The sequence below is a fragment of the Dreissena polymorpha genome, chromosome 1 (assembly GCF_020536995.1).
Source record: "Dreissena polymorpha isolate Duluth1 chromosome 1, UMN_Dpol_1.0, whole genome shotgun sequence".
NCBI classification, from domain to species: Eukaryota; Metazoa; Mollusca; class Bivalvia; order Myida; family Dreissenidae; genus Dreissena; species Dreissena polymorpha.
In genome coordinates, this window is record NC_068355.1 from 107,617,339 (window position 1) to 107,631,801 (window position 14,463).

Sequence of the window (14,463 nt, forward strand, 5' to 3'; positions counted from 1 at the left end):
AAATATCATAGGTTATAGTAGTATACATTATACTCAAATGCATTACTTTGGTTAGTTTAGCAATGTTAAAATTAGAAATGAGAAGTTTAAGTTTTGTAAAGTAAAAAAAAACATAACTTCCTAATGAAAGAACAATAAGAAACAGATAGTTATTTTATTTTAATATAAAACACATGCCTTTTAATCAAAACTATTTATAGATGTGATTAGTAGGAGCCCTTTATTTTAACATAGCACAGTGACATATATTTGTCTAATTTGAGTGCCAAACAAGAGATGTGTTTGTCAGAAACACAATGCCCCCTACTGCGCCGCTTTGAAAATATATATTTATTTTTTTACATGAACTTGACCTTTCACCACTCAAAATGTGCAGCTCCATGAGATACACATGCATGCCAAATATCAAGTCAATATTGCAAAAAGTATGGCCAATGTTAAAGTTTTCGGACAGACAGACGGACAGTTCAACTGCTATATGCCACCCTACCGGGGGCATAAAACGACTAGTATCAGTTCTAGTATATTTATTAAATGACTAGTACTATAATATATATTTATAACAATAGTAGTAGAACAATATTTAGCGTGACTATTTGTAAAACACATCAATTTACAATAAAACATACTTTTCCAAGAAAAGTGCAATCACAAATGACTAGTATCAACTTTAATCTTAACACAAAACAATTAAAATCTGTAGAAATAGAAATTAAACTGGAAAATACGAAACACTAATATTTTTAAAAGTTAAAGCATTTGCTCTTTATTCCAATCCATGATTTTTCATTTTCAATCACAACATGTTAACATTTATAAACATGATGATGATGGTCATCATAAACACATACTTTTGCTTTGGTCTCATTTACAAACCAAATCAAAGTAAGAACTTTTGAAGGCTTGAATGAGTTCGTTTGACTTTTTGTTTTTTTAAAAACTTCTTGGCGCCCCATGTTTTTGCCTCTTTTCCAGAATGTCGACAAGACACACAAATTGGCCTGACAATGGAATATTTTGTATACAAATCTGCAATATATGCATCGTTGTCATCTAACAGACAGTCAGGAGATCCACAGTGGATGCACACTGGTGGTAGGTAATGCCGACACTTGGCTGAGAAATAAGCTGTTTCCACCTCAGAGCTGCAGGTCACGCATCTCCGAACATACAGGTCAGGTGCATCTTCCAACTGATCTCCACAGATATACGAATGGCATGCCTTAATGTTCCGCAAGAATTCCTCCTGCAAGGAAGTGAAATGTTATGGAGCTTTTCACAAAATTGACAGTCATCATTATTCGCCCTATCCAAACAGAAAAAATCTATGGTCTTTTTTTCAGGCTTATAGAAATTCCCAATTTTACCAGCCTAAAGTGCTTGTAAAACTCATAAAACAGATATTAAACAATTTCTAATTTTATTTTCGCTATTTTTTTTCCAAAAAGAATTTGAGCAACTTTAAGCAACTTTAATCAACTGCCATTAGAAGCTTACTTTCAGAAAGATGAAAGTACGAAGAAAATTGCCATGTATTTGAAGGATTAAATAAAATTAAAAAAAAATTGTGTCTGTTATTTTGAACAAAATGTACACAAATGGCTGCGCTCGAAAATTCTGACTCAGGCTAGTAAAATTCCCATATTACTAAATTTCTATTACTGTAAAACTTCTCCAAAGCCTCTTCATAGACATGGAATTGATGGCAGCTATGTCTTGGATAAGTTCAAGAGCACATACATGTAACTAATGAATAAGTGAATCAATATGTGTGAAAATTGTGTCATGTTAATCTACACTTCATGGTGATTCGCATGCAAACAAATTGCCAGAAGGATTGACCGACAGAGTGACTCCAATAAATTGCCTCCCAACCTTTGTGTTTGCAGCATTATTAGACTTGAAACCTATTCAAATCAAAGCAAAAACGAATGCATTTCCTTCATATTAAGATTATCATTTACCAATGCATTTTTTGTTTTACAACTATTTATATCTTGAATGGGCCTTTGATGGTATGAAATAAAAAACAATGTTTTGCAATGTCAATCTGGTGATATATTAACACATACCGTGTTTGATCAGACATTAACAAAAAATATTCGGGCTCTAAGTTGCAAACCAACAAGCCAAAGAGCTTTTTTCTGATCTGTAAAAATATGTATCATTCATATCAATTTATTGGATCAATACGTGTCTTTTTATAATCCTGCCAAACTGTGTATAACTGTGATGTTTAAATGTTAATTTAGACTCTTAAAAATTATGTAACCAACATGTTATGATCCTATAATGTTGAAACACGCTGTAGATTGTATTTTTACAAAACGTTTACCTGTTGTCGGTCAAGCTTGTTTGGACTGAAGACACATCTTGGCCTGCTACATTCTCCGCAAAGGACAGCATCTCGAAGCTTCTCATTCTAAAACAACATGGAAAGATATAGTGTAATGAAAGCAAAAATATTTAAAAAATGCTTTTTATGGCAAAATGCCCGCTTCAATTTCCAGCCTGCAAAAATGTTGACAACATGATATCATTTTGACATGATCACTTTTTCTCTTGGTGTTGCCAATTGCCAGGTGGAAGAAGGAACGGATGTATACTGCAACAAAAATGCACTTGGAATATTTCTCTGATTTTTATTTTAATATCACAGTTGTAATTCAATGAGGTTTAGTTTAAACCTATTTATTTTAGCTCGATTGCATTGAAAGCCTTAGGCTTTTTTGAAACGCTCTAGAGTCCTTTTCCTGGGACTAGAACCAGTACTTGGTGTCTATGGGGAGATCTAAAGCACGCTCCTACTATGGCAATTGAACCCGTGACCTCTCGGTCGCTAGGCGGACACCATATCCACTTTGCCAAGGCGACCTTACAATAAGGTTTGACAGTTTGACCTAAATATAATAATATAAACATGAAATAAAGTGTTAAGTTATTTGCGAGCTTCTAAAATATTATAATTATCATTACCCTCAAAATTTCTCGATTCTCTTTATCATGGTTTTGTAATTCCTCATCATAGGTTCCACATGGTCTGGTTGAGGGTCTGTACTTGTCACGGGTCAGGGCTTTCCCAAACAACTGGAATTATTATTATGTTATTATAATTTATATAATTGAATTGGCATGTTTAAACCTTATCTCAATTGTTGCTTCCAGTTTCTAAACACAATAGTCACACATTATCATTTAAATCATTAAATTAACTACATGTCAGCTGGACAAGTTAAGTTAACTAAAATGTCAACAAGGTATATAGTTAAGTATATTTATGCCTTTTTGTTAAACAAAAGGCAGAACATAATATGTTGTCAGATCAATGAAGTAAACATGAGTAAATTGATTATTCAAATTTAATTGTAACTATTGACCATTTGCACAGGTACACAACCTTCAAATGCCAAAGTAAGTTTCCAAAATATATTTGTAATTTACACAACTTCATCCATTCAATAAATATGTCATATAATGGAATACAAATGCGATAAATTTACCTCACTGAATGGTAGGTAGTGTTCACCATTTTCGTCAGGCTTTGGTTCAGGGAGGAACCTGAGGCGGTCAAAAACATCCTGATCTCGGACTGGGTTAACGGAGCAGTAGCCACATTCATCGGATGAACACTTCTTTAACTGGAAGCAGTAGTGGCTGGATTCTGCATGCCTCTCAAAGAAATCCTTTAGAAGAAAGGACACTGATGTTTATAGACGCTCTTCCATATTAATAACATGTTGTTTTTTTGTCATTTTTTAAACAAGATGTATCTTTATACATAGGTTGATTTTTCATTATAAAATATAATAAACACACGTTTTCATTAATATTGTTAATAAGACAGCATAGCCTTCACAATATCCAATATTTAATAAAAAATGAATAATGTTACCCGGTAAACATTTAACTTTTAAAATTGAATAATTGTGTATTGTTCTGAGAAAACTGGACATAATGCTTGTGCATAAATTGTCATCCCAGATTAGCCTGTGCAGTCCACACAGGCTAATCAGGGACGACAATTTCCGCTTTTATGGAATTTTTCGTTTAAATAATGTCTCTTCTTAGCAAAAATCCAGTATAGGGGGAAAATGTCGTCCCTGATTAGCCTGTGCGAACTGCACAGGCTAATCTGGGACGACACTTTACGCACATGCATTATGCCCAGTTTTCTCAGAAAGCGACACAGTTAAACTTTCCATAACCTAGACAAATTGCTTGCCTGTGCCAGATGCATATTTTAAGGTTGAATGTTAAAAACCTTTATTTGTTTTTCTGTCAGATAATAGTATACGCACTGGGGCATATTAATTTAATGCGAAACAAATACTTAAATTGGAAGTGACATATTAAAAACTAATATAAATATGCATTATGTAACCAGTGACCATAAGCAATTTTAGTAGAGGGCAATATACAGTTATATCAATATAATTTTACTGAGAACAACAATTATTATATCATTTCCAGACAAGCAGGACATTATCTATGCATTTTTCTTTAAAAAATAAATTTAGTTTGTTTTACCTGCAGATGCTTGCTTTTCTTCAATTCAGCGCTTTTTGTGTCAGCTGTGGCTACTGGACTATCTGCTCCAAAGCCAACACCAGTGATATCTAAGATGGATGTGATCTCTTCATCTGATACCCCTTTCAAAGTTTTAACAGGGTTTCCTTTCAAGCTCATTTGTGAGAAACGTTTGTTCACAAGATCAACCACTGGTTCCATACTTTTCTTGAAAGCCTCTTTCAGACCATCTTTTAGTCTGGCTTGGTTTCTTACTGCAGTTAGAGAAGACAAGTTTTTAACCATCTGTTCATACTTCTCTTCCATTTCATTTCTGTCTAGCGCAACATGCTGCAAGGCCAAATTTAAAATGGACATGCAACGTTCAGCTGGGTTGGTCCAACTATGTGATGGTGCCGTTCGGAGTGCAATTAGCATGTCCAAATCTAAATGCATGAAGATAAGAGTGAGCGACAACTTAACCGTTTCATAAGTGACTCTATGATCCGGTCCTCCATCAGTATAAAGGCACATGATTGGGGTTCTCAAATTTAATCCATCTGAAGAGTAGGCATCATTTAATCTTACGAGTTCAATAACTTCAGCAGCATGTCTAAATGGGCTAGATGGGCTGAATACCTTTTCTTTTGTTGTCACATGCATGTCCCCTGAAAAGAAGCTGTCTTTCGAGTCCCTAGGAATTTCTGTGACAAGAACAACTGAAGGAACAAGACCGCAAAGATGAAAATCATGGTCAGTTGCAACTAATACAGGTCCCTCTGAAGGTGTTAGAACCTTGTTATGCCCTCTTACTCCAGTTGATATAGGGATTCCTGGTTCTCCCACTGGAACTATTGCCTTGTTGTCCATGCATAAGAACATAGCACTGTCTCTAAACATCACACAAAATTCTTTCATATACTGAAAGTATTTTGCAGCATAGTGTGAATCAGGATGTGAAACTCTTGCCTGGCGTGTCTGCACACGGAATTTAACATTGAACTGACCAGTGTACCTTAAAGCAGTCTTATGAAATGGATTACTGGGACAAAACTGCAGTCGGATCGTTTCATTGCTAGGAATGGGTGTTCCATCAGGCACTCTTTTACAAATGTCATTCTTTAAAGTCTCTATTGAAATTGCCAATGGCAAATACATTTCATCACATTTTCGTCTTTCACTGACCTGTAAAACCTGTTCTTCAAAGAACTTTCCCATTTCTTCAAAAAAGGCATCATAATATGTATCAGAGCCATTAGTTGCTCGTAAATCAATCAATAACTGAGAGTCATCTGCGCCTATGATCTTCGACACCCTTTCATTAATTTCTTTTTCACTGGAAGAATTGGCACTTTCTTCATGCCCTGTTAGGCTAAAATACATGTGTCTAACGACTGACTTTGGGCATTTCACATAACTTATAAACTTGTCAATAAATTCTTGTCTCATAGCCCTGCTTGAGAACGTCGGAAGATCTTCTGAAATTTGAGAGATAACTTTCATGTTGCGGGATGTTTTGTCTTCTGTTTGACCTACTGGAACACTCCAAATGAAATTTAATGTTCCTATGCTTCCTCCATAAGCAACCCTATACAACATAATCGGTTTGGACAAACGAAGGTTTTTGATGAATTTGAGACGTTCAATACGATTATCGGGACAAAACTTGTCAAGGTGCACATAGGTATAATCTGATGTTTTCACTACTGTCTGGTTTAAATGACTATATTCTTCTTTAACATTGGACGGTGTTACAGGATCTATGCAAACCGAGTTCGAGTCACCGCAGTTAGCTGTTTCTCTTTTATGACTTATGTTTTGGTGTTTTTGGTTATCATTTTCAAGTCTGTCTTTGTATTGTTTTAGAGATTCTGCTAATTCACCCATGATTTTGGCTAACACTGTGTTTCGTTTATCACTCAATGATGGCAAACTAAGGGCGGGGTATAGATCACCAACCAATTCGCCAAGTCTGGCTGCCTTTACAATAGGTGGTCTGTGCCTAAGTAATTTGTAGCTGTTGTAATTTTGAAATTTGTTTAATTCAGTTGGAACATGACAACTGGCATCTTTCTAGCTAAAGAAACTTCAGCGTACAGTTTATATAGTATTGACAGACCTGTACGCTGAAGCTAACCCCGTATCGAAAGTCAACCAGAGTCGTAACATATTTATGTCACGCTATAAATCAAAGAAAGCTCATTTTCTTGGATACATTTCTACTTATATTGGTGAATGGATATAAATTACTGCATCGAGGAATATTTTAAGGTTAAAATGTTTCAAATGCATCTTACAATAGATGAAAATAACTCTCATCAGTCTGAAATTCACAATTTTGACGCCATTCTCGCTTTGTCACGTGACGAGTTTTCATTCTGATACTTTCGGATAAACCTTGACATTTTATGCTGAAATTGTAAACATTACTTTCGTTTTCTGAAATCTATTATTTGTGATTAACAACTTACGTCTGGTGGATTATAAGACTGATTTCATTGTGAATCAGGTAGTGTTATATAATATTTACTTTGACTTTGTATTGGCACTACAATTTGTTTACAAAATAAGCCAGAATAATTAAAATACCGGGAAATGTCATTCTGAATTTGAAAACACCTGAGCACATGGTTTGTTACTAAAAATAGAAATAACGTCATATGACCGTGAAATCTCGGGAGATTCGCATTTCAAGAAAGTCTGTCAGATCGCTGTTTTTCTCGATATGTAAGAGCAGAATAGACACATTTTTAATGTTTAAGATAGTATTTTGTGAAAGAATATATCAGTTAAATGTGAAAAATGTCAATCTTTCCAATCAAGTGGTTGATTTGGGCCAACAACTGCATTTAAAAGCTGTTTTGGACCGGTCTTTGTTAACTGTCAACTTTTCGGGAATTTCTGGTTGACTTTCCTAATGGGGTTGGTCCATAACTATAAAGTCGCGCCAGTAAAAAATCATAAAAAGCGACATTAAAAGTTATGGAAGCCAGAACTAGCATCTTTCAGTCTTGCATGGCAGTGATCTACGTACCACAAGGCATTGCTGAGAGATTTTAGGGCTTGTTTTCCACTGTCCTCGACAATATTAGATGGCCATCCACACCCAGTACTTTGGGCCCAATCAATCAAGTCGCAGTACAGTTGTTGTGGACCAGAAAGTTTCTTTACTTTTGAGCTTGTGTTTACTTCATATTTTTTGGGCATAATGTATACCTTGGACTTGTTCATTAAAACTGTGAATGCATTGGAGTTTGAACTTGTTGATGGAAGTCGTGCAGAATTAATTGTATATTCGACCATTTTTTTGTCAAGTTCTACTGCGACATTTAGTTGCATGTTGATGTTCGAAATTTTTATTCTATCGCTACTACCAACTTTACTGCAGATATTTACAGAATTCACGCATTCGGGCGACATTTCGAGGCCTGATGATGATGCGGCTGCGATGAATAAATCGCTAAAATCGTCCGTAATCCGGTGACACATTGCCACAGGAGAAAAAATTGAATTACCATTGGTGTCTTTCGCCGACACGACTATGCAGACGAGCGCCGCCATTATTTTACCATAAACCAATCTCATTATTATCGCAAAGCGTTATAAAAGTCGTAAAATACGTAGGCTAAATTAAACTAAATCTGTAAACAAATACATGCGGAGCAAAATTGTTGCTGCGGGCGCGAAATAAAAATAAAAATATTTTTATTTAGTTTTAAGATTTTTAGGTGCGGCAAATCCGACGAACATTTAATCAATTTGTTGTGGCCTTAGAAACTTTTTTCTAACATTTTCTTTCAAGAACATTGCTTACACCATTTTTAGAGAATTTTTTAAAGACCGTTTTACGTGAAAAAACGTTTTTAGAAACTAAAACAAATTTCTTTCGTAAAACATTTCTGTTATTGGCAAAAGCGAGATATTTTAGAAAATTATACCATCTACAAGGCAAACTTAAAAGAATTACGTCCCTTGAAAATAAAGGGAGACAATTATATTACTGCTTCATGCGAGGAAGGGGACTTTTATTGCTTGGCAAAAGTTTTGTTCTTTATAAAAAAATCTGTTTGATACGCTTTTACATTTTCATTCAGACAACGAATCTTTTAACATAGATGCAAATAGACTTCCAACGCCATTGGCGCTCTCGTTTTCTACTATGTATCTAAATGGATTGTTTAAAAAGCGGGCGATTTTAAGAATTTCTGCTTATTTAATGCCGCCTCCCTACAGAGATGTTTTCGACGGAAAATCAGACTAGTCATTGTTGACTGTTATGTCTCTTTTATTTGTGTTTTAACAATACACAGGGGTTTTTATCTGATTTTGGGGAAAGGGCCAGGCCTTTTTTGAGGAAAAAAAAAATCGCGCGAAATGCTGGATTTCGGGGAAAAAATCACGCGAAACGCCAGATTTAGGGGGAAAATAAGGAAAGTTTTAAATAATCAATTCAACATATTATGCTGTTTTGAAAACAAATTCAAGGCAACAGATAATTTAATTATGCAATAAGTTATATTTTCTACACTGGATCAGGTTAACTTATGTATTTAAAGTTTACAAAAAAAAAATTACGTTACCTGCTGAGGGGAAAAACAAAAACAAATCTGAGGGGAAAGGGCCGATTTTCGGCAGGTCCCAAAGAATGAAAAAAAGCCCTGAATACAAATAAAGATTGAGATACTTTTTTCCAAAAGTGTTATGTCCTATTTTATACCATACCATATCATGGTTTTATTTAGACATGCATTAAATGATATACCCCGACATAATTCTAGAATATAAATCTTAAAATAAAATCACATGTTTAAATTGAAGATAAATGGTATCATATCCGAGTTTATCATACCCTATTTTGCACTATAAGATTGGCTGAAACCTCTCTAGAATGCACATACGGCTTTGAAGAGATAAAAAAAATCCGGGGTGAAACATGACCCCGGACCCCCGCATGCCTACACTGAAAACCAGCCCAGCTTCGCCCCTGAACAATATAATAAATTATGTGTATGAACATTGAATGTTTGTTTTTTTCAGTATTGGTCGTTTGGGTCTGTTTTGAAAAATACGCCCATAGAAGAAAAATTACCGGAAACACAGTAAAATCGACTTTCGTAATATACTTCAACATATAATACATGAATATCTTCATTTCTATCTATCTATCTCATAGTACTGCCTCACGCCTCTCGCTAGTATTATGGGCAGGGTGCGCGTTGGCTGTTAGTAAAGTAAAAGAGTAAAAGCTGAGAAAGATATTTTTCAGCAAATTAAGAATTTGTACATTAATAAGGATAGTGTTGTTAGGTTGTTAGTAGATTTAAAAGTCATATAGTATACAAGGGATAAAAATGGATAAAAACAATTTCCATGGGTTTAGTGGCTAAGTTGGGCTACTGCCTGCTTGAAGCTCTCAAGGTCAGGCAGCATTGCGACGGGATGGGGTAACCTGTTCCACAATACTGTGGTGTGGGGGAAGAAAGAGTACTTAAAGTAATCGTAACCTGTATGGACTTGACGAAGACTGAGGGGATGCCTGTTTAACCTGGTTGGGACTTCAAGATAAGATGGGAGGGATATGGCCACAAGATGATGGTGGACTTTGTAGAAAAGGACGAGTTTGGCATCTATGCGTCTGTTCTCAAGGGTGCCCCAGTTGAGTGTATTTTGCAGTAGTGTGACACTAGTGTAATGGGAGTAGTCATTTTTTACTCATCTGACTGCTCGCTGCTGAATCATTTCTATGTTGTGATTGTTGACCTTAGTGTGTGGTGACCATTAGGGGGAAGCATATTCAAGTTGGGGACATACTTGTGTTTGATAGGATAGTGATTTGACCTTTTCATGTTTTGTCTTGATGTTACGTTTGAGGAGACCTAATGTTTTGTTTGCATTTGTTGTGATCCTGGAGATATGTGTGTTCCAACTTAAATCATGGCAAATGTCAACACCAAGGTATTTTGCGTCCTTAACTGGGGATAGGATTTGAACATGGAGCTTGTATTGGTACGCAATGGGCTTACGATTCCGTGTGATATGGAGAACCTGGCACTTGCCAGGGTTAAACTCCATGTCCTGTAGTTCTTCCCATTTCTCTAGTTTACGGAGGTCGTCTTGTAACCTTTGACAGTCCGCCTTGGATGTCACTGTAAGATAGATGGCAGTGTCATCAGCATAGAGGCGAACTTGGGATGTAACAAGGGAAGGGAGGTCATTTATGTATAGGAGGAAGAGGAGAGGGCCGAGGACAGATCCCTGAGGCACTCCAGAGGTAACTGAGACTTGGTCAGACTTAGTACCATCTACTACGACTGATTGCGATCTGCTGATTAGGAAGGACTGGATCCAGGATATGGTCTGGTCAGCAGCACCATGTATCTTAAGTTTATGCAGTTATTTAAGGTGATTGACTTTGTCGAAGGCTTTACTAAAATCCAGTAGTATTAAGTCTGTCTGTTTACCTGATGCAAGAGTTTTTGCTAAGTCATCCACTAACTCCACAAGCTGAGTCTTACAGGACCGCCTTTCACGAAACCCGTGTTGCAGCTCATAGAGTATGCTGTGTTTGGTAAAGTGTGTGCATAGGCTAGATGCGATAATGTGTTCTAGTAGTTTGCATAGGACACATGTAAGTGATATGGGCCTATAGTTTGCTGGGTCGCTAGTGTTACCTGTTTTAAATTGAGAAGAGGCATTTGCCTTCGTCCAATCCGATGGGAGTTGACCAGAGTCTAAGGACTTTTGGAAAATCAGTGATACTAGGTCAAGGATCTCATGCCGGAGTTCCTTGAGGACAATGGGTTTGATCATATCTGGGCCAGCAGCCTTATCTACTTTAAGGTTTTGAAGTAATTTCAAGACTCCTTTGGGGTCTATTTCTATCTTGGGCATGGTGGGATACGGTGAATTTCCTAGGGTATTTCTGCATAGCTGGAATAGATATAGAGGGGAGACTCCAGAGAAAACAGATTGGAATTGCCGGTTTAGGATATCGGCTTTACCAAGGCTTTCTGAGATAAGGTTTCCGCTTGTCTGACATTTGAGTGGAGAAACACCTCGAGTATCTTGTCTGGCATTCTTTATGATGGAATACAACTTTTTTGTGTTGAATTTGCTGGAGTGAGTGTCTGCATGTTGTATATCTAGGATGTGTTCAATGTATAGTTCATATGACCTTTCTATTTTGGATTGAATGAGGTGTTTAATGGTTCTGAATTTCCTAGTGTAGGGGTTTTGACATTTGTGTTTTTTGACCTTTTGGTAAAGGGAGTCCCTTTTTCTGATTAATCTTTTTATGTCTTGGGTAACCCAGGGGAGAAGTCTTTTGGAGCCTACTTTTTGACAGGGACAAATTTTGAGGTACCTGCCTGGATAAGGGCCTTAAATTGGTTCCAGAGTTCATCCGCTGATGAGGTCTCTGCGTTTTGGAGGATGCTGACTTTGGAGGTATTGATGAAGGATTTGAGGTCATCCCATTTGGCTTTCTTAAATAATGGGATTTCCCTCGGGGCTTGCCTATTTATTTGGGGTTTTAATCTGGCCTGGGCGATAACTAAGTCATGGTCGGAGATACCTGCTTGGAAATTAACATGGCTGACTAATGTTTGGTTGGACGTTAGAAACAGGTCCAGGGTGTTATCATTTTGGGTGGGCTTGTTGACCATTTGTGTGAGGCTGTGATCATTGAAGATTTCAAGCAGCTTGTCATAAGACTGGGGAAGGCTACAGTTAGGTTTGGTTATTGGGATGTGATCACAGTCCCATGATAGTTTGGGGGTGTTAAAGTCACCAAAGATCCATTTGGTTCCTTTAAGGGGCCTTGTGAGTTCAAGTGACCTGCCAAACTCCGTGATACTCTGAAGATCATTTTCGTTTTGTCTGTAATAGGCAGCAACATACAAGGGTTTGGACATATTCATATTTATTTTCACCCATAAAATGTCACAGGATGTGGTGAGTTGTTGCTGTACTGAAGAAATAAATTAATTTTTTACCAGAATGAATACGCTACCTTCTTTACATTTTTTTCCTGTCATTACGGTAGGGGGTGTAGCCTAGGGTGGATGGGAAGATTTCACTTGTGAGGTGGTCTTCATTTAACCAGGACTCGGTGCCTACAACAATATCAGGGTGGTGGGTATCGAGTAGGACGTGGAACTCTTGTTTTTTGTTTACAACAAATTGACAGTTCAAATACAAGACCCTAAGGTTGGCATGAGGTGGGATTTTAGATTTTACCTTGCCTTTTATTATAACAGGAGTTCGATTTTCATGGGGTAGTGATGAGAAGCTATTTCGTTGACTGGTGGGGCAGCTGGAGGTGCTGGATATGTTTGATATGTTTATGGAGTCGCAGTGGGTGCACATCCATGAGAACGAGACATCTAGTTTTAGGAGGTGATTGCATGTGTTGTTTCCAACACCTTGGCATGCAATATGGTGCCAAGTTTGACATTCGTCGCACTCTAGGGCTTGATCAGAGTCTAGAACATCGATACCACAGCTTCCACATGGATAACAGGGCTCTGGGCCTGGATTAAGCTCGATGTCTGCTGAGAGGGATAGTAGGAGTTGGCTCAAATAGGCTAGGGAGAAATAACACTGAGGTTTTACACGGGCGTTTGACCTGCTGGACTTTTTCAAGCGTAGCAATTATGAGCACAAACACGTAAAACGATGTGTAACAAGGTGATTTGGCCTAATGAAAGGGCGAGGTTGGGTAGTGTCCAACTCATTTGGGTTCATAAGTATCCTAAGAACCACTGACAATACTGAAAGGATGACTGAAATACCTGTAAACATGGTTGTAAACTAATGTGGTAGTAACAGGAGGTTTACCTCCTGGAGTTGGCGCATTCATTCAAATAAAATGAATTCTTTATATGACAAGATAATTCATGGCAAGTTGTTAATACATTTGGTGCAAGTTGTCTTTCGGTTGGGGCGAGTTGTCCAATAAATTTCGGGCGACTTGTCCTATTTTTGGGGCGAATTGACTTTGGGGCGAGTTGGCAATGGGGCGAGGTGGCAATGGGGCGAGTCGTCTGGCGACCTTGTAGCAATAAAAGTCAACCGGTCAATTAATTCAGTAATTAAAATGTATTTCCGCGTCAATGTGTTAGCTGTAATTAAATATTTTGGTAAAAACGCACCTTTGATGCCATGACCAACACTTGTGCAAATAACTTCCGTGTTACGACGTATCGATACGATTTCGATAGAAGAAATGCCATTTCATTTTTGAAAGGCAGAAAGGATCGACAACTTATGCACAACACATCAAAGCACTGGTGAACTTTAAGTTTAACGCTAGTTCTACTTTTAAGTTGTTCACTTGCGAACTACTAATGTTAGTTCCAAAACCTTAAAGTACGATAAACCTGGTAACGAGACAGAGTTGTTTAATTCACGGTGATAAGGCGATTACCACAACTATTCCGATCACCGTCAAAATGTTATACTTCTGACACGACTCACGAGCACCGTATCCTTCTGACGAAAAAAAACATGGCGGACGAAGAAATATCCGGTAAGTGGGTGACAAAATGTTTTTTTTTAAGCCACTGCAAAATTATTGCCACTTGCGCAGCACTCCACCGAATTCTGAACCAATATGTCGTCTATTTAAAAGTTTACCAGTCGTGAAATATTTAGCATGACTTTGAAATAGTGTTTACAAAAAGTCGTGTCGCGCTCGACACCATTCGTACTTGTGAATGTTATAAACAGATGATTGTCGATTTGTCAGACCTGATTGACAGACTTAAATCATTGTATATATAAAAAGAACATGCCATACGAACCTGTTTGTTTCAATATCTGTTTAAGGCCTAATTTTTTGGTGAAAACATGCATCACTTACATAAATATCGATGCACCGCGCAACACTGATTATAAACACCGTATTGATATTCCGTGTAACTGAAATTCGTGGCACCGCTTACTTCTGCACATGGT

At 37.2% G+C, this 14,463-nt stretch overlaps 2 protein-coding genes across 6 annotated transcripts in view; both read right to left on the reverse strand.

Annotated features, from left to right (window-relative positions):
- LOC127843262 (NAD-dependent protein deacylase sirtuin-5, mitochondrial-like) overlaps nucleotides 1-13,889 on the reverse strand; it is a 54,201-nt gene extending 40,312 nt beyond the window's left edge. For 4 of the 5 annotated variants that reach the window (XM_052373151.1, XM_052373143.1, XM_052373170.1 and 1 more), the window contains exon 1: nucleotides 13,659-13,889. In XM_052373151.1, coding sequence (XP_052229111.1) covers nucleotides 13,659-13,739 — 81 coding nt within the window. In that variant the 5' untranslated portion in view covers nucleotides 13,740-13,889. Of the gene's footprint in view, nucleotides 1-13,344; nucleotides 13,463-13,658 lie in introns of those variants that run through there. The other variant, XM_052373161.1, reaches the window with a different exon arrangement.
- LOC127843202 (uncharacterized) lies at nucleotides 147-6,574 on the reverse strand. The gene is made up of 5 exons (XM_052373070.1): nucleotides 4,528-6,574; nucleotides 3,501-3,683; nucleotides 2,977-3,087; nucleotides 2,336-2,422; nucleotides 147-1,246 (listed from the first exon to the last, which is right to left on the reverse strand). Exons 1-5 carry the CDS (start codon nucleotides 6,391-6,393, stop codon nucleotides 881-883), a joined length of 2,613 nt encoding a protein of 870 aa, XP_052229030.1. The 5' UTR covers nucleotides 6,394-6,574; the 3' UTR covers nucleotides 147-880.
- Nucleotides 13,890-14,463: the final 574 nt, after the last annotated feature.